The sequence below is a fragment of the Aedes aegypti genome, chromosome 2 (genome assembly GCF_002204515.2).
Source record: "Aedes aegypti strain LVP_AGWG chromosome 2, AaegL5.0 Primary Assembly, whole genome shotgun sequence".
Lineage (NCBI taxonomy): Eukaryota > Metazoa > Arthropoda > Insecta > Diptera > Culicidae > Aedes > Aedes aegypti.
Genome location: NC_035108.1, coordinates 119655498 through 119676955, shown reverse-complemented (window position 1 = coordinate 119676955; position 21458 = coordinate 119655498). Strand labels below are relative to the sequence as shown.

General features: G+C 35.9%; 1 protein-coding gene and 1 long non-coding RNA gene across 2 annotated transcripts; one reads left to right on the top strand and one right to left on the bottom strand.

Moving 5' to 3' along the window:
* Positions 1–680: 680 nt before the first annotated feature.
* Positions 681–17244, bottom strand: LOC5573423 (probable cytochrome P450 305a1). The gene is made up of 3 exons (XM_021842130.1): positions 16964–17244; positions 1995–2244; positions 681–1936 (listed from the first exon to the last, which is right to left on the bottom strand). The coding sequence occupies exons 1-3, from the start codon at positions 17052–17054 to the stop codon at positions 781–783; spliced, it is 1497 nt and encodes a 498-aa protein (XP_021697822.1). The 5' UTR covers positions 17055–17244; the 3' UTR covers positions 681–780.
* Positions 17245–19651: 2407 nt separating this feature from the next.
* On the top strand, positions 19652–20330 carry LOC110675301. The gene is made up of 3 exons (XR_002499348.1): positions 19652–19783; positions 19839–19939; positions 19991–20330. It is a non-coding gene; the product is annotated as an uncharacterized LOC110675301 (long non-coding RNA).
* Positions 20331–21458: the final 1128 nt, after the last annotated feature.

Here is a 21458-nt window from a genome sequence, read left to right as displayed (position 1 = left end):
TCCCACCTGACTGCAAGGACGTGGCCGGCGCCGTTATTGACCCTGTATAAATAGAGGCACTGAATTATGCACACTGAAGAAGATTATGGCCAATCCCAGCCGAACTTCTAGTTGATTCTTTGTGCATTTTCACTGACTTCGGTCAATCACGGAATAGCAACCATTGATATGTGTAGTCAGTCTAAGCTAAGCTAAGCTAAGCTAAGATTACATACAGGAAATGCAGAAACATACATTGAAATAAAGTTTCTGAAAATATTAAAAAATCTTCAGCTATGCTTTGTTTTTTAAGGATGGCCCTGAAATTATCACTGATAAAATTTCATCTACGATTCTTCAAACGGGAAATAGAAGTGGAGTGGGAGAATATTGAAAGTTTTCCTAGAACAGCCACTGTGTAAAATTCTGGAAGAAGGTTTGGACTGATACATTGGAAAACTGTAAGGTAATGAAGGATTTTCTGAAGAAAATTTATGTGTTATTCCGGTACACCAGGAAAATATGCATAAGGGTACTTTAAACAATTCCATGAGTGATTGTAGTGAAAATTTTCTAAGAATTACAGGGGAACAATATATTACAAAGCTCCTGAATGAAAATCTCGTGTAGGAGCTACTGCAGAAATTCCTCGAGGCATGGTAATAATTGTCAGATCAATCGCTGAAGAAAATGAACCCTTGTTATACCAATGAAATCTGGAATAATTTATTAATTTATTCTGCTTAGAACTTCATACTTCGAGTACACAAAAAATACATTCCCCAGTCTCGAATATTTTTTTTATTTCAATCTAGGTTCGAACACAACTTTATACGGCTTTGGTGAGAGCGTGATACCTGGGGTTAGTTTCAGACTAGGTCCTTCCAAACTGTCCGGTAGACGAAGGCTGAATTTCTGTAAAATCCCTACAAGGAACGCAAACATGCAAGATCGTGCGAGCGAATCTCCAAGGCAACGTCGTCTTCCCAAGCCAAATGGGATCAGTCGTTCGGTGTTGATTATTTTCCCATCGGGGCCAATAAATCGTTCTGGTCTGAAATTCTCCGGATCACCCCAATGGTCCGGATCCATTTGCACTGTGTGTAGTCCCATTAGGATTGTGGTGTTTCTTGGAATTCGGTAGCCTCCAAGTGTACAATCTGAGAGTGCCCTTCGAGGACCACCGATTGGTGCAATTTGATATAATCTCATAACTTCCAGTAAGAATGCCTCCGTGTACTGTAAGTTCGTTCTACAGTTTTGATCGGGTATTTCATCTGGATGAAAATTATCATCAATTTCCGCATGGATCTTCCTTTGAATTTCAGTGTTCATAGCTAATATCATGAGCGCTATATCAATCGTAGTACTGGTAGTTTGAGATCCAGCAATGAATATATCTAGTATGATCATTGACAGTTGAATAACTGTGAAAGTGGAGCATGGATCATCTTTTCGCTCCTTCATTTCTTTGATGAAAGCATAAATCAAATCATCTGAACACTTTTCCTCAGTGTAGTCCTGGTGGTGTTTTTCAATAGTTGCCTTGAAAAACTCATGAATTTCTTGGTTGAATCGATTGATTAGATTGTATCCAGTCCACTCCGGTGCTATATGTCGAAGCCATGGCAGCTGACTCAGAACACCTCCTGACATGTCGAATGCCTTTGATCTATCCTGTAGAAGTTTTAACAACCTAGTAAGTCGTTGGTCATCCCTCGGAATCCTCGATCCGGTTGTAAAAGTCCACAAGACGTTGATTACACTAGTGGGAAGAATACTGCCTGGCCAAACTGGTTCACCGTTAAGGTCTTCTATGATTCCGATCAATTCTTTCAGTTCATTGTGTATCTGCATGTGCATCGGTTGTCTACCATAGCCCGCTTGTCGTAGATGACGTACAACGAAACTACTATGTTCTGTCCAAAAAGGACCATCTGTGAAAGTAATGCCCAATCTAAAAAAAAAGACATGCCTTATATTTCTCTAATTGGATACAAATCAATCATTCTTACCTGGTTCCCATAGTTCTCAATCGGATGAAGAAATTGTCGGGTCGCCCATCGAACGCTTCTTTGGTAAGAGCTTCATGCACGGCAGGGTACTGCAATGCCACTACAACGTGTTCACGTCCAAGTTTAAGGCCTATTATTGGGCTGTTGTACTGCTTGGAGAGAGCTTCAAATGCCAAATGTTGACCACCACTAACCCGCGCCAAGTGGCGAAGTAGTAGTGTGTTACCGAAGAATGGGAGCCATTTAGGACCTGTAATTAAAATTGAATGTGTACTTAGAAACAAAGCTTCTATAATTCAACAATGACTAACTCATTTGCTGTCGCACTGGTAGCCTTGTTTTTTGTTGGAAATTTTCAAAGCACGACTCTTGTCGTACAAAGAGCATAATTATCAATTTGAAAACATTGTAGACACTGTTGATCAATGTTTTGCACAATACATTTGACTTATGTATGTTATATTGGTATTTTCTGTTCGTGATGATGCTTTTCGATACGATATTCATCTTTTGTGGTACACCGGTGTTTGTTTAGTTTATTTCGTTCTATTTAACTACTATTTAGGAATAATGAAGTATTCGTATTTGGTTCAATTATCTTTCATTTGCTTCATTTGAAATAATACTATAGGGAAATTTAAAAATCTAATCCGAAACTCTTAAAGCTCATGATCAAGATGAATTATCATATTATTTTATATTTCAATATGACTCAATCGTGTTTTTTCAAACTCTGCAGTTAAAGAGCATGAGCATTAGTGTGCGTCTTATTTTTTTTAAGTTCTCAATACCAAAACCAAATTTGTCTATAATTAAAACTAGTTTACACCTTATTTTCCCTCATTTTACTAAAAATATAATCTTTGTTTGACCATAACTTCATAAATTCTTAACCGATTCCAATTTATTTTACATGCTTTTGAAGCTTATTTAATTGTTTTCAAACTGTTTGTATAACAAATCTCACTAAAAAATTGTTTTGATCAAGTTTTTCATCAAAAACTGCACAAAAAATCATGTTTAACGAAAAATGCCAGTTTTTTTTTAAATTTTTTGCTAGTTAAATATTACAGTGAGATTCCGTTGTTGGCAACAAAGTCGAAATTTTCAGTTGCCAAAAACGGAACCGTGCCAAAATAGGAATCATTTTTTTTAAATTCAAAATATTATTTGTTTTTGTTACATCATCATTACAGAACTAAATGATGGCCAGACTTCGGATCGGTCCGCTTCGAAGCAGGAGTAGGACTATGCTATCAATATATAGACCCGTTATGCAGTGATGCATTTTGAACTGAACGCGAGCCAAAAGTGAACGGATTTCGAGCCAAATTTGCACTAGAACGCAGTAAACAGTGAACCAATGAGCAAGAGCCCATCGTTGCTCAAAGAACGGTCCATTCAGCTCGCAATCATGATCAAAAGCAAAAGAGCAAAACAAAGCGCAGCGTCTATTCCGGCCGTGCCTCGTAGATCCAGCAAAAATGATGACGAGATGGAAATAGAATTGTAGAGGTAAGTACCGATTCTGATTCGGGTGATGTAGCTGGGTGGAGTATAAAACTTGACAAGCGGTCAAAACGACAAGAAAAGTTTATTGATAAATATTTAAATAATGAATGTAAATTAAATGTAGAATTATTGATTTTTATTCTGACACGAATGCACCAGTTTGGTGTTAAGTGTAGTAAATAAAACAAATAAAACAAACATGATCGGAGCTCTCACTTGAAAAATAAATGAATAAACCGATGTTAATTTTTATGAATAGAAAAGTCCTTAACGTTATGCATATCAAAAACATTACTTAGAAATAGATTTTTGTCGAATGTCAGTGAAAGTTAATCGGATTCAATTTTCGGCTCACATGGGTTCATATTTTTGAACTGAACAATGTGCAAGCCAACTTGATCGCAGCGTTCAACAAATTGAATTGGAACGCGCACTGAACGCGTTCAAATGCATAACTACTGTCATGCTTATTGTTACAAACGTTCCACAAACTTTTTATTGCTGAAATATCTTCAACGATGTTTTATAAGCTTTTTGTATACTATTTATATACATGGCCACGCAAAACAACAATCGCATAACTGACCTTTATTCAAGAACGAGACAATTCCTCAAAACAGAGTATGAATACAGAAATACAATACATTTCATTAGAAACGTATGCATAAAAAGTTGGAGATGTTATAAAACTGAACGGTTTTCCCAATTTAGTGAAAAATCATCATCTTTTAAAGCTTAAAATTTGACATAACTCGGTAATTTGAAAAAGGCTCTTTAAAATTCTGTTTCTTGCGTTGTGTGGCATCTAATTTCTAATGATTGACTACACCCAAGTAACCACGAAGCTTATATGAATCTGAGAGAGAGGAGACAGCTCACTGACAACTGGTTTGTTTTCTTGGCTTCTTTGATTTCTTCTTCTCATGTTTTGGTTGTGCACAATGGTTCGGAGAGCACAAACTGGGTCAAAACCATTTTCACATCCCATTTGTTATCAAAAAGATCATAAAATTAAAATTTTTCAATAGCAATTGGAGTCCAATCGACAATATTTAAATATGCAACTATTTTATATGCGATAGCACAGGAAAACAACCTAAATTTTCAATCACATCCAGTTTCAGTTTGGTTAAATTTTGACGGGTTTTCACGATCTGCCCTTCAAATGTGCGGTTTTACAGTGACAGTTGATGACAGGTTCCCATGACTTTTGGGAGCTCGTAATCTAAGCCAGCTGTCTCCTCTCTATCAGATATGAATACTTTATGTTTGCTCTACAGTGTGCTATCAGATTTTGTTTTAAAGTTACATAATCTTTAAGAGCTTTATAAAGCATAACTAAAGTGGGAAAGGGCCCTACAACAACCAAATTGATGCAATACTTGGTAAAGCAGTTTTAATGCACAAGCCCTACTAAAGCATTTATGGTTGTATATTTAGGGTTCATGATGTATATTAGCTTAAAATAATGTATATTTAGGGCATGCGTTAAAAGTAAACAAATAACGAATTGGCTACCTTTCAATGGTTTTCTTTACAATCTCAATTCCGGCAAGTCTTGGAAATAGATTGAGTTCCGTGTACTAACTCAAAGAGAAAATCGACGAAGAGAAATCGATCACTGCAGATACGCCTGTATGATACTAAATGCGAGAAATATTGTTTTTTTTTTGGAGTGTGCATAAGATGATTTATCATGGCTGTTGATAACTATTTTCGAAATTTTTTAAACCATTAGGAATTTCCAATTTACTGATTATTTGACATCTTCTGGCATGGTTCTAACAAATTTTAATGAAATCGATTTAGATTTTTTTTTGTTCTAGTTTATGTCTTGGATATTTTTTCAAGAAACTGTGACTTCATAGGTGGCTTTGCTAAACCTTTAACTTCAGAAATTTTAACACAATACGTCATGCATTTTGGCGCCCCTGAAGGTTGGCGCCCTTGGCGGGTACCACCCTGTCCAACCGCACATTACGGCACTGCAGATATCTCACAGATTCCGGAACAGGATTTTAGAATGAAGATTCTGATGGTATCTTAGAAAAAATTCTTACAGAATCCTGCGTTGGGTTCTCACAAAACTTTCGCAAGATCATTACGGAATACAGGTATTGTAGTAACCGAAACATAACTGATCGGCCAAACTTGAGCCGAACCGACAAATAAACACACTATAGCAAACACCGTCCGTTCGCTACAAAAGTTGTCACCAAACTGGATCGAGTTGTTTTCAAAACTGGCTTCTTTCCCGCACAGTTCTCGTTTCGTCCGTTTCGCCTAATCTCTTTTCGTTCATTTTCGCTCGTTGTTTGACATCTCTTGTACACGCTCAGCATAATACAAGTAGAATCGAAAACAATTTACTTTATTTTTTTATATTTTAATCTATAACAACTCTATTCGCCACATTCGCCCTCTTCTCCACACTTATGATTATAATGTAGTTAAACTTGATAAATTGGTTTCTTACATCCAATCCAAAAACAATCCTTCTTTTAACCAAAATTGGAGACTAATCAAATCAAAATTCTTTCTTAATTCCAATTTAAATGTAATCAAAATCCAAACAAAATTCAATTGAAATTGTATTTAAATCCAAATTCATAAAATTCTAAACCAGATGAAATCCAAATTTGATTCCACCATAAATAAAATCCAATCAAAATGAAATACATTCTAAATCACATTCAAATTCAATCGAAGTTGAATGAAAATCCAATCCAAATACAATCTAAATCCAAATCTAATCTACTTTTTACATTGCTCGAAAAGATCTTTCCGGCAATTTGCATTCGCTTTAGAAAAACTCTACCAATTTCGGATCGGAATACTCTCTTCTCGGCAATTTGGATTCATTTTATAAAACTCTCTTTCCAGAATCCGACTCGAAAAACTCTCTTTCCGGCCTTGGAGAACTCTCTCTCCCTAATTCACTTTTCACATTGCTCGGAAAACTCTCTTCCCAGAAATTTGGATTCATTTTGAGAAACTCTCTTTCCAGAATCCGGCTCGGAAACTCTCTTTCCGATCTTGGAGAACTCTCTCTCCCCAATCCACTTTTCACGTTGCTCGGAAAACTCTCTTCCCAGAAATTTGAATTCATTTTGAGAAACTCTCTTTCCAGAATCCGACTCGAAAAACTCTCTTTCCGTCCTTGGAGAACTCTCGCTCCCTAATCCACTTTTCACATTGCTCGGAAAACTTTTTTCCCGGCAGTTGAGATACATTTTGGAAAACTCTCTTTCCCAAATCCGACTCGGAAAACTCTTTTCCGTCCTTGGTGAACTCTCTCTCTCTCCATAGTCAACTTTTTTTACATTGCTCGGAAAACTCTCTTCCCGGCAACGGATCATCAAAATAACCAAAACGGCCGCTATGGGAAGCATATATATCGTCACCGTAGCCTTGTGTGGTTGACAGAACAGCAATGCTGTCACAATGTTAAATTCCATATACAGTGCCGCCTTTGTTTTGATACGGCGAACACTGACACAAACTACCTTCAATGAACCATTTGGATTCATTTAGGAAAATTATCTTTCCAAAATTCGGCTCGGAAAACTCTTTCCGGCCCTGGTGAACTCTCTCTCCATAATCAACTTTTAACGTTGCTCGGAAAACTCTCTTCCCGGCAATTGAGATTCATTTTGGAAAACTCTCTTTCCAAAATCCGCTCGGAAAACTCTCTTTCCGTCCTTGGAGAACTCTCTCTCCATAATCCACTTTTCACATTGCTCGGAAAACTCTCTTCCCGGCAATTTGGATTGATTTTGGAAAACTCTCTTTCCAAAATCCGACTCGGAAAACTCTTTCCGGCTTTGGAGAACTCTCTCTCCATAACCCACTTTTCACATTGCTCGGAAAATTCTCTTTCCGGCAATTGGATTCATTTTGAGAAATTCTCTTTTCAAAATCCGCTCGGAAAACTCTCTTTCCGTCCTTGGAGAACACTCTCTCCATAATCAACTTTTCACATTGCTCGAAAAACTCTCTTCCCGGAAATTTGGATTGATTTTGGAAAACTCTCATTCCAGAATCCGGCTCGGAAAACTCTCTTTCCGGCCTTGGAGAACTCTCTCTTCATAATCCACTTTTCACATTGCTCGGAAAACTCCCTCCCCGGCAATTTGGATTGATTTTGGAAAACTCTCTTTCCAAAATCCGGCTCGGAAAACTTTCTTTCCAGCCTTGGAGAACTCTCTCTCCATAACCAACTTTTCACATTGCTCGGAAAACTCTCTTCCCGGAAATTTGGATTGATTTTGGAAAACTCTCTTTCCAAAATCCGCTCGGAAAACTCTTTCCGGCTTTGGAGAACTCTCTCTCCATAACCAACTTTTCACATTGCTCGGAAAACTCTCTTCCCGGCAATTGGATTCATTTTGAGAAATTCTCTTTTCAAAATCCGCTCGGAAAACTCTCTTTCCGTCCTTGGAGAACACTCTCTCCATAATCCACTTTTCACATTGCCCGGAAAACTCTCTTCCCGGCAATTGAGATTCATTTTGGAAAACTCTCTTGCCAGAATCCGGCTCGGAAAACTCTCTTTCCGGCCTTGGAGAACTCTCTCTCCATAATCAACTTTTAACTTTGCTCGGAAAACTCTCTTCCCGGCATTTGAGATTAATTTTGGAAAACTCTCTTTCCAAAATCCGTTCGGAAAACTCTCTTTCCGTCCTTGGAGAACTCTCTCTCTATAATCCACTTTTCACATTGCTCGGAGCTTTGAGGAGCATTCAGTGATTCTCAAAGTGGGCGAATTCGCCCCCCTGGGGGCGATTTTCAGACTGAAGGGGGCTAAAATTTGTAAAACAGAATTTAGGGGGTGAAAAATCTAGAAAAGGGGCGAAAAAGCTAACATGGGAGCATTTGAAAATAATTACTCATAACCTTTGGAGGACACACATCTGAAGGTTAATCAATTCCAAACTCAAATATTTCTAGGACTATTTTACCTTAAATTTGTTATATCTCTAATCATGGTCATTTTAAAATTATTTTAGACAACATTACATGACTGTCAAACACAACATATTTGAGTTATTCATTGAGCTTTTTGAATAAGATTTGAAAGTTAATCATTAGAAGATTTGGAAGTTAAAATTTCTGGCATTCAGCCTTTTCCAAAAAAAAATCTACAGTACCATTTGTGATGTTTTTAATCATTTTATAAACAAATTTAGGAAAATTTAGCCTACAAAAATCGCGTTCCAGCGATGCCAAAGCCAAAAAAACTATTTATAAATAGATTTGAAGAAATTTCAAAAATGCGTTGGATTTATACCTCCAGAACGTCCGAAAAATTCGAATTTTTCTTGGTGTTAGAAAAACACCCTTTTGATTAATTGAACGAATAATTGAGTTGAAAAACATTCTGGATTTTCATATAATTTTCAGGGTTTTTGGATTGGATAAAGAAAAGCGTTAGAAACGTCAGGCATTTATTACACACAATTTCTGAAAATTATTCCAGTAATTTAAGAAATAGCAGATTAATCACAATTCACGGGGTGAGATCTTTCAAAAACAAAAAATTGCGAACAGAATCATTGCAGTTCACCCAAATATGACATATTCATGTAAAAATAAAAGGTTTTGGTTCAGTTTTGGAGAACTTCGCCCCCAACTACGTCACAAGGCGTCACATTACATTTGTTAAGTTGAAACTGGACCAAACTTTTGCAGACTAAATCAGTAGCCTGTAATGTACGCAAGATATTTTTAAAATCGATATTTTAATTTACAGTCCAGGCTACCGATATTTAAGAAAATATTTTTAAATGTACATAATAGTTATTGTATTATGCTTCATTGGATATGCGCGTCAAAGACATTTTTTGTCCTTATTAAAATATTTGAATCACATATCAGGGGGGCGATTCCAGATTAATATTGGCCTCAAGGGGGCGAAAGTTGAAAAAGTTTGGGAAGCACTGATTTAGATTTTTCATTCGTATAGATTCGTAATGAAAGTTGATTGCAGCCTCCAAACAATTCTACGATAAACCATTAATTATTTCAGTTTTCTTGGTCAGAATTTCAATAAATGGAATACGTAATATTAAAACTATACTAACATATATGTGCTTTGCATCATGAGATGGGTCGTATTTATAAAAAAACTAGTGGTCCTGGCAAACTTCGTCTTGCCATCAAGTAGGCTGTTGAAAAACGCTTTTGATCGTCCCATATAAAATGACAGTTTTGTTCGCGCTCGTTTTTTCAACTTTCCCGGTGAATATCTTGGGATTTTTATACACACAAACACGTCGGAACCCATGGCGAACAAAACTGAGAAAGAATCATTCAAATCCGTTGACCCGTTCGTAAGCCATTTCGTGACATACAAACACCATTCCATTTTTATTTATATAGATAGATAACTACAGGGAAGTGGGTCAAGCTGATCATTGTTATTTCAAGAAAGATTCCACTAGAAACCATTTTCTTTTCTTCTATTTATCCTCGTCCTTCTGATTCTTCTTCATTCTTATGGCATTACACCCCATCTAAGAAAGAAAGTTTCAGCAACAAGCGTATGGCAGTTGGTATAAATTTAATTAACCTTTTGGTCTTCATGGGGAGAAGGGGTGCGTGTCTGCTCAAAGAAATATGGTATGGGAAACTTGCGTGACGTGCGAACGTCCAGTATCAATAGATTCCCAAATTGTTAGCTATTTCAACCCTTTTCTCTCTTCATCGATGCAAACTTATTGTATGGAGCTTCCAAAATGTTCAGAGGATTGTTATGCTGGACCTCTTCCCTATCTCTTGGAACTAGATCTAACCAATAGCTTTTCTCTATAATCTGTGCAATGCGCTTTGGATCAAAAACCGTTTTGCATTCCCGTTTAAGACAGCAAAATCAAGTGAGCCATAGATTCGAACGAATGGGATTTGATCGAATTTCGGATTCGTCGTAAACAAGAATAAGGGTGAATGTACAAAATGCTATGGGGTCTTATAAAACAAATAAAATAATCATGATCATGTCCCTTACCGTTGCCCAAACATTTTTGAGATGCATCCCTTATAACAAAGAACTTAACATATATGTTTATCACATTCATATCGAAAATTAGATGATGCCATGTGATATCAGAAAAAGGAGAGGTCTCTGCGACTCTCTTAAGTACGTATTCAGTTAATCACAAACTCCAGTTGTTGCTAGGACGTGGCCAGCGCAACTCTCGACTGTTCAAGCATGCGTCAGTTTTGTCCAACATTCAATGCTTAGTTTGAAAACTCTAATTGATTAGCGGATATGAAGGTGTCATACCTTATTGAATCGTATATGACGTGACACTTACCATGTATCGGTGGTGCTCAACACTAACATAATGTCGAAAATTCAATTTGCTTCAAAATAAGTTTTAAGTTTATATTCTAAGCATATTAAAAAATGAAAAAAGAAAATTATTGTGTTGATAAAAACGGAATAATTTGTTGACGAAATCGGAAAGTGACAAAATTGGAACGTGATAAAAACGTAACGTACCTGTACTAAGAAGGTTTCTTACTGAATCTTCAGTATGGTGCTCAATAATAATCGCTATTGAGCACCCTACTACAGATTCAGTAAGAATCCTTCTCACTGAAAATAATGTTTTTCTCATTTATAAAAAAAAAAATGGAAATGCTTTTGCCTGCCGTGCAGTTATATTTCTGGGCTGTCCTTCCGATACGGATGTGTATTGACATATTTTACTTATTTGAAATAGAAGCATGGAACGAGCTCACCAATTGATAATCCATCGTTGATAGGGCAGCTACAAATTTCGTCACCCATATGCCTAAAATACACACAGTCTGCCGAGATGGGGATACCAATTCGAATGCTCGGGCCATCTCGGGCCCGGCAAAAACGCGCAAACCGAGAAGAAAAACACACGATTCCTCGGGCCTTCTCAAAGCGCTTGCCTTTCTCTAATTTCTGCAGCTTCTAATCTAATCTAATCTAATCTAATCTAAGTGCTTGCACAGCCAATGTTGAAAAGCATCCTGGAAATACCGAAATTTATTCTAGTATTTTCTTGTCAGCATCAATGTTTGCAGCACATCAATGATTTGATACAAACATTAAAATGGCCAGGCCCACTGTGCAGACTTGGGGTTTGAAGATAATTCAAAAATTAACGTCGATCAGGTCATTCACGAGTGAATAATATGATAGACGAAAAAATTTGAAGTATTGTAAAGGAAGAAACGGGGACGACCGTACCAACCGTTCCATTTGGGGAAATAGGCAAAATCGTTGGGAGAGGCGTTGCTAAGAAAGTTAGTGCTCACTCCATTGTTGTTTGTGGTCCAATTCCTGGGATGGGACACAGGTATTTCTCCCGTGTGTCCTGGCTTTAGAGCCTAGGCTTAAGCGCCCTTACTCGCTCTCTGAAAAGAAAAGAAAAAATCTGTCCTCCCTCCCGTTTTGTATGGAATGTATGGAAAAAGAAAGAACACAATTTCTAATCTTAATTAAAACCGAAAAATATGTGTTTAATAACAACCCGAATATTCACAAATCTTTTACCAAAAAAAAAAACAAACGAACGAACAAACAAACCTTTCCACAAAAAAAAAAACGACAAAAATTACAATTCTTGTACAGAATATTCAGTAGGAACATTCATGAAATTTGGCATGTAATGCTTTGAAAACCACAACCGTTAAACGCATAACTTAAGCTAGAAAAGCTTTTATAATCAAATTTTGCATAGAGTTTTTAAATTGTTCAAACAACGTTGAGTGCCACTATCAGAACACCATTTCCGTCTACCGTGACCAACCTTAATCTCCATTCCAGTCCAAGACTTATATGCTGAACTTTCTGCCATAAAACAGAGACTGGAAGAGTAACGCTCGCGTGGTTCTCGAAAAGTTCAAAACTCATTGTCACTAATTGTGCATCGCGCTGGCTCTGAGTTCACCGCATCAAACACAAATCTTATCACCAATGGCATTCAAGCTGTCACAAATAATGCAAAACCAAATTGAAACGAACTCACCGAATCCAACCTTCAGCAGAAATGTTCCATCGTCTCAGAATCGATCAAAAGGGATGATGAGCGTGCCGATGACCCTTGTGTTATGTATGAACCTTAGTGGTGGCATTGCTGCATAGTCGATGGCTGGTACATCACATCCCGAACTAAACTGGTTTGAATTAGCATGAACTACTTTCAAAAATCCAAGTAAATACACCTTCGAATCAACTGTTTTTTTTTACAAATAAAACTTTAAAATTTTAAGAAAATTGACGGAGCATGAAATGTTTGCTTCCGTTTTCAGCCATCGCTTACTTCGATCTCCTTTCTCTAATTTCTGCAGCCTCATATAATAACTCAAAATTTTATCTAGTTTATATTTGAGATACAAAACAATTCATCAAACTTTAAGAAATATTGTAAGTTGTACTAATACAACAGCAAAAAATATCGTGTCTTAATCAGAAAATACTGCTTTAGAGGTAAGGCCACAATTTTTTCATATAATTGGTGTTTTTATGGACAATTGAAATATATAGAATTCGCGGAAGCCGCGAAATCAGCGAAATTTGGCCCTTGGTGCAAAATTAAGTAAATCTCGCGAAATACCGCGACAATTCACATGAAAATTGCGGTAAATTCCAGTTTTTGCATAAGAAAATGGTTTATTCATTATGGAGTCAGGGTTAAACCAACATTTTTGAATTATTTAATTTTAACTTGGACTTCTTCTGGGCTGCCGGTTTCGTTTTAATTTTTCTTAGGGCTGAAACAAACATTGATTTTCTTTTATGTCACCTTCCCCTTCAAGAAGACGTAAATATAGGAGAAGCAAAAAAAGATACCAATGAGGATACAATAAGAAACAAGTTACCGGAGAACATCTGAAAATTTCGGTCCAATATGGTCCATGCTGAGTCCCGAATGGTGGTCAATCTGGACAATTAGGTGAAACAACTCGGATTTTTCCATAATGGCATTTTACTTGACTTTTAGGGCTTAGAAAATTGTCGTGCTTGCAACACGGTACCGTAATTTCGGGTAAAATTGATAATTTTTCACGGTTTTTATGATTTGTTTTCTATGATGCTGGCCAAACCAAACAACTGAATGCTGGAAAACAAGTACAGCGGTGAGCCTCATTGGCTCATGTAACCAAATTTTCTAACAAATGTGAAATTAATTAACTCATTACGCGTGGTAAAGATGGACAAATTAACCATGCGGATTGGATTACCGAACAGCTCAATATAAGCGTCAATTTAACAAATGTTATTTTTGTGCTAAAAATTATATTTAAAATAAAAAAATGGGGGGATCCCATTTCGGGGTGAAATTGATCACTTATCAATGCGATTATTGTTAGTATTGAAAACAATTCTACTTACTTAATTCAAGCTCCCTGAATCCGAATATGCTTGCCAAATTCTTATCAATACAATATTTAAAGAAATAATAAATAATTAAATTTCAAGAATATCGCAGGTTAGTTTGATATCGGTGCTCTATTAGTAAGAAATATAATGCGAATTTACGGTATCCGAATGAGAAAATTTCAACATTGGAAAATAAAGCTCTCAATTGATAACTGTGGAAGTGCTCTTAGAATACTTAACTGAGAAGCTGGCTTTATTCCAGTTGGGACGTAACGTCAATAAAAAAAACTGTATGACCGAAATGTTTTTCCTATACAGTACTGGACAATATATTTGCAATTTTTCTGATTTACCATAAAAAATGGACAACTATAGAGGGTTACATCTGAGTTATTTGTGGTCCGATTTGAATTAAGTTTTTACAGTTCATTAGGCATAACTTGAATTTCAACATATATTTTTGAGTGATTTTTTCCATTACCGAGTTTAAATGCAATAACGGTTTAACTAAAGTGATTTTTTGACAAATGTTTATAATTGTTGATGAGATAGCTTCACGATTTTTCCTGAAAATTTTTAAGTTTTGACAAGATGAACAAGTTTACTCAAGGCAGTTTTTGTAAAGAGCTTTCATATTTTCAGATAAATACTTTTTTTTTCGTAAAAATATGTCTTTATACGACATGAGTGACATGACTAACGTTATTGCTTTTGAAGTTGTCGTTGGGAAAATTTCTCGACGTTGTTGCTAAAATTAAAATCATGGGGTATGAAATTTTCAGAATATACCCCATTAGGCATAAAGACGTTAGGCATAAGGACGTTAGGCATAAAGACATTAGGCATAATGGATGTTAGGCATAATATACGTTAGACATAATGGACGTTTGACATATGCGCGTGTGACATTTGAAACTCTCTTATATTGAAAAAAATTCGGGCCCATTTACAAATTCAATTATGCTGATGGGGGTGGGTATCTGTCCTTAAGGTGTGACAGTTCATAAAAAAGTGCGATGTTCATACGGTGCTATGAAATGTGACCATGAACCGAATGACAGATATGGAGGAAAATTGGTTGTCATTTTTATTGTTATCATTCTAAAATCCAGCTCAATCCATTTGAGTAGTGAGAACGGATCCTTTGCTACTTGTGCAAACAATTTTCGATGATTTTCAATCAATTTCCTTGATATTCGTCGAGTTTGAAAATTAAAATTTGATTAGATATTTATTTTAATTACAAAAGTCAAGTTCAAATTCAACATAGTACAGTATCCAGCATTAAACATGACGTGCATTTGGGAGAAAAATGATATTCCCAATGTTATTGCATAGAGCTCCAACAACTTATTTGATTACCCAGTGTTACTCATAATCAATCAACAGCAAGTCGAAACGAAAATTTCGGATGGAAATATTTGCATCTACAATTCCAAAAACTATTAGAAAAATAAAAATACAAATCACTGCATATATTGGAAGAAGGTGATTTCTCAAACAGTCTTTTCCTCCAACCATTTGATTAACCGTATAAGTATAAAGAAAAGCCTATGATTCAAAGAAGGGAAAATGTATGATGGAAATATTAAAAGCAATAATGACATTAATGTCTCGAAAGAACAGCTTATTTATAGAAGAAGGGAAATTTTCTGATTAAGGCATTAGCAGCACTAACTCCAATAATTTTGTTAACATCAAAACTATAAAGAACAGCCTTCAATTTAAAGAAGGGATAATCTCTGATGAAAAATTTGCCAGTTATATGTGTAGAACCAAACCCAAAAGAAGAGCAACAGATCATGTGCAGCGTCGTTCTTATTCTTGGCTTTCTCATTTGTGCACAATACACGATTATGCTTCATGGCCAAGAAAGTGAAGAAAACGAAAAGATCCTGGATCGACTAGGAACTGAACTAAGATACCTTCAGCATGGCTTTGCTCTATGGTTAGAACTCATGCCACCCAACCCCGAGATAGTCACCTATGACGTGAAAGTCATAGTTACGACTTCCTTCGGAAGGGAAGTAAAGCCGTTGGTCCCGAGATGAACTAGCCCAGGGCTAAAAATCTCGTTAATGAAGATAGGAAAAAAAAATATCAGAAAAGTCAATACACTTTTCCAGTAAACGATTTCTATTTTCATTTTGAAAATTATGCCTATCGTCCATTATGCCAAACATCTATTATGCCAAACGTCCATTATGCCTATCGTATTTATGCCTATCGTACTTATGCCAAACGTCTTTATGCCTAACGTATTTATGCCTAACCTCGTGCACCCAAATTTTCATTCAAATCGGTCTACAAACTATAATTTTGTATGGGAAATCAAAAAAGTTGCAATTGTATTGTCCAATACTGTTGTTATTGGCAAAGTTTAGCATATTAACACATTCTCGAGTTACTCATCAATTCCTATTGAATCAATCGACTCAGTTTCGATTTCGACTCTACCCATTATTGACCCGTTATTGGCTGTCTCGAGTCCTTCTCCACATGTGTCCTCACTATTGATTCGCCCTTACAACATTCTACTCATGATCGAAATATTTTTGACTATCGCGAATCAACATCGTTTTTTCTTTGACTACTTCTTAAGCAAGGACATTCCAATAACTTTCCACTATTTCTCCATTTACTATTGACACACTCTGGGCACATGGTCTGACACACTTTTGACGAACAGTCTTGATTTCACTTATCACTTTCATTCTTGGCCTTTATTTAAACTTGTAACTTTCAAGACGCGCTCTTATTTTGTAGTTTTTTTTTCATTTTTTTCCTGTAGTTAATATTCTCCTTGAGCAGCAATATATTTGAAATCATATCAATCAGCGGTTTAGAGTTGGTATCTTCTCCTCAAAACAATCAAAACATTAATATTTTATCCAAAAAATCTTCGAACTTATATTTTTTTCCCACTAATCGAATTTGATTGCATAATTTATTGGACTAAAACTTCTAAAAGCACTCCGTAATCAAGTGAATCATGTTCGTGCAATAAACATAGATGGCTAAAGATGTACTTCACGAAATGTAATATGCCCTCTTAGCCACCCTTTGATCACTGACTGATGTCTCACATTCATACCTGGTGGAAAGTTGGGTGGACGTTGAAGATCCTGCCACAACCAACAGACAAATGCGACGATCACAACACTGCTTAGGACTAGTGTTATCATGGCTCACTCCTAACTATTCTACATCCCAAACTGGATTGTTGTAACTTTAGTGATTTAACAAATTTATAACGGCTGTAACGAGATCGAACGCGATTTGATTAACATCAAACCAAGTAAAACGGTTGTAATCAGCGCTGCAACAGAGCTAGTGTATGCTCTAGGGTCGAACCACAACTAACTTGATTTAGAGCCGCGTCCGTATCTTATTGATCAAATCACTTATTCTACGTACAGTGACCCCACGCAGTTGAATCACCCACAATTTATGAATCAGCTGATTTCAAAAGACAAAATTATTATCAAACTTGTCACAAAACATCACAGAATTATTTTTACACATAGTTTCTTATCAGTTATTCAACTGCGTGGGGTGACTGTATATATACGAGAGGCTGGAGCAAAATGACACCATTGAATATTTCAATTCAAAACAATATCAATTTGCTCGAACTAGTAATGTGGAAACTTACTTCTTGTTCTTAACAACCCAACCGTAGGAACTAATGAAACCAAAAGATGTATTGGATTTTTCCACCGTCTTTGATATGAAGCTAGCAGATAGCGATCGAAAACGGGTTTCCCGGAAAATCTACTAGACTGATTAATGCAACGGTGGATGGTGGACAGTTCAGTGTGAAGACATTGAATGCTTTATTGTATTCGTTCGAAACACGCAAAGGACTTAGCTCATCTGGGGTGGGTAAAGGTTTGAATAATTTTATTAGTTCATATGCTTCGTTAATGGCGTTGATATCGGGTTTTTGGCGACTGCTTATTCAATAATAGAAAAATAAGGCTTCTCAGTTTCAACAATGTAAACTTAACCTCAATAATATATTTGCTTTCGCTTTGTAAACGTAAAATTTTCTGGACTTTCAAGAAAAAAATGAAAACAGCAATAGCCCCTTCGGTCCTGAGGCCTTCAAAATACGAAAAAACGGAAAAATTTGATATTTTTTTGTAAAAAAAATTTTTTTTTTGTGAAATTTCATATTTGTCTTGAAAAGTTAAAATCTTAAGCTTTCATATCAATTGAAAATCGGTCAAGCGGTTCAAAAGTTATAATTTAAAAAAATATATAAAAATTGTACAAGGTCACGAGTTTTCTGGTCACCCTATTTCGGAAAAAGGTCACCCTCATCAAAAAATTCCAAAACACATGTATCCTTATTTCGGATTAGGAATAAAATAGTAAATTTTCACGGAATTTGGTTACCCTCTAGATTGTTTTTACATTGAAAGGCTGTATATATGAAAACTTGATTGTTTTTGCAATATCTCAATCAGTTTCTGCCAAATAAGTATTAAAAATACTTCTGTATTAGTTTTAATGTTTTAAATGCTTGATCAACAACACTTGGCGAGTATGACATATAAAAATATTGACATTTTGTTGTATCGAACTTAATGAAATTTAATATTGCAAGTCACCCTTACTAGAGAATTGAAAATATAAAATTTCTTATGAGATGAAATAAGTTGATTCAAACTTTTTCCATCTCGTCAAGAGATCAACAATGAATGGATATGTTTAGGTGACATTTTAATCATGGTTTTCATTGATCAATGTTGAAAAGTGTTTGAAAGTGTTGCAAGGGTTGGACGATACGTAGGTAAAACTCTTTCGGATAAAATAAACATTTTGCATGTTGTCGTACAGTCGTTAATTTCTTACCATTGTCAATTTTTGCTTTTGTATTGCATATCATATCAGCCTAATTTTTATTAAGAGGATGAACAACTAAATGGTCAATTTTTCCTATCAAAAGAAACAGAGCTGAAAAGAATCGCTTTTAAGTTCTGCTAATTGTACTGAACACGGAATGCATGTGCTTAAAATGAACATATTCAATTCGCCTCGATAAATAAGAATGATTTAAATTAATAGATGACGAATCTGTTTTGTATCTGAGCTTCAATTTATTACAAAGCAGATGCTGACTGAGTGTACCAAATGCCTTCATCATTCTACGTATTATAACCAGTGTTGTTTAGACTCATTTCCGCGAAAATAACATTTCCCGAACTACGAAGCCACGAACTAATACAGCCATGCTCTTTCCTCCTAAGATAGAAAAGCAGATGGTTAAGCTTGAGTACTGCAAACAAAATTGTTCAATTTTGATCCCAGAGAGCCACAATTCAAGTTTCGGTGAAATGAAATGAGTGAGTGAGTGAGTGCGAATCATTTCACCGAAACTTGAATTGCGGCCCACCGAGATCGAAACTGTCGGATCCCATGTGCAACACTCAAGCCCAACCACCTCCCTCTCCATCTCAGGAATACAACGCACAGTTATAACAGTTCATGCACTAAAACTAATGGTGTAGTAACCTTAATCATGACAATGTTGTTAACGCAACTATTTCAAGATATTTTTAAATGAAATGAAAAAATATCAATATTGAAAACAATGTTGTTGAAATAACCATGTCATAAGACTTTAATACTGTGTACTTTCAACTTTGTTATTATAGTCAAATGTTATACTTCTTGAAGTCAAATAGACTACATGTGTAGTAATAGGAAAAGAATACTGTTCTCGATTTTACCATGGCCATGGTAAAAATTGCAACCTAGAAAAAGAACTCAAGCTCATCCCCAGTGAAGGACGCCATTTTTTGCTTACCAGTTCTTTTGCGTGGTTAGGTGGATAAATTATTTTGTTAATAATTGAACCATTAAAGCATCAACAGATTAGAGATACTTGATGATCAAGAGATTGATGGTAAGTATGATTATGATTTGAGAGGGAAAATCATAATAATTCCTTGTTATTTTAGCCCGTGATAAAATTCATAGAAAATGACTATTGGGAAGCGGCTTCCTTATGGTATTCTAGCTCAATTGCTGACACATCATGAAGATCAATTTGGCCTATAAGGTAAGCTAGCATGTTTGAAAACTTCATCAATAATATGGTTTTATTTTCTAGTCATTGGTGACTTTATTTACTGTACCGTGGCCTACCGCCCATTCCACCCGATAAAGTTTTGCATTTTTAGTTGACGGTCATCACATCCAACGAGCCGGGCGTAGCTAATGTAAAGCTAAGCACCAATTGCGCCAACTGTGGATGGCATACCACCTTGTTAGTGGCCCCGGAAGATCTTCAAGTTCTGGAACAGTTATTTGGTCAACTTGTCAATGCATCTTCGTAAGGCTAACTGTAAAGTCTGAGATAATGTTAACTGAATTCCATTAGATTCTATTTCATTCCGCACTTTTTTGTAGTATGAACTGGACCGAAAAGGTGTGGACAAATTATCAAAAACTTAAAAATATAATCATACAAAATTGATTTACTAAAAAATTATACATAACCCAGTATAGGTATGTATCAGATAACAAATTTTGCAAAATATCGGAAGATCAGTTCTATTTTGTATTTTGTACAAATTTGCATATCTGAATGCATTATGCGTGAATTGTTATAATGGATATAATAATTTTAGATAAATACATGTATTCTGTAAAACCCACTACACGGCTTTTGTTATTTTAAATGCAATTACTGGTTGAAAATTCTACTGAAAGTTGTATTCGTAGTTACCATGTCCTAATCAGTAAAATTTACTACACGATAGTCGTAACTTTGAATGCAAGAGATGATTGAAAAAATAACTTGTATTAGTCATCAACCTAACTATGAAACATGGTAATTTTGACTGGCCTCTTTCCATGTTGCCGCCATGGTAAAATAGACGACAAGATGTGTTCGAAGCAAATGTAGTGGGTAGTCTGCACAAATAAAGTGGTGCTGTGCATTTAATTCAAACCATCAACATGGTAATTTTTACTTCAATGCTGTTTTCAGTGTGGCTTCATAATTCGAATTTCGGGGAAATGAGTCTGGTCAACACTGATTATAACCCTCTGAGCAGAATCTCAATAAAGAGAATAAAAAAAGTAGAGATTTATAAATGGATACGCGAGTTATGATGCTCGAGCATTCGATGTTCTTATTCGATAGTGCTGATTTACTCGCATGTGTCGCACATTTGATTTCCCCAAATCAACGCGATTTTTTCAATGACAGCGACAAAAAATCGTGGCGTTTTCGTTGTTGTGTCGCTGCAAGCACTTTTATGCAGACCCACCGAGACTGACGCGACGAAAATCGCTTAGGGGCGATCCATTTATAACGTAAGACAATTTTGGCGGATTTCAGACGCCCCCTCACCCCATGATAAGTTTTTTATTGTATGAAAATTAAAAATAATTTGTATGCCGCGCAAGAAATCTAAAAAAAAAACCCACCCCCTTAGAAATCGCTTAGAAACGTTCATCAAACTATGCCTACAGCGAAATCAAGGCGAATGTTTGTCGCTGTTGCACAATGCGTTACTTTATAGGCAAAAATCAAATTTCAAGTTATTTTATTCGATGTTAATAAGTATATA

What these genes read in the sequence shown, in the direction of transcription:
- LOC5573423 (XM_021842130.1), bottom strand. Translation starts at nt 17,054, where the DNA reads ATGATAACACTAGTCCTAAGCAGTGTTGTGATCGTCGCATTTGTCTGT. An exon ending in TCCACCCAACTTTCCACCAG is followed by an intron (nt 2,245 to 16,963) that starts GTATGAATGTGA and finishes TTTTAATTACAG; the next exon opens with GTCCTAAATGGCTCCCATTC. An exon ending in TTGAGAACTATGGGAACCAG is followed by an intron (nt 1,937 to 1,994) that starts GTAAGAATGATT and finishes CTTTTTTTTTAG; the next exon opens with ATTGGGCATTACTTTCACAG.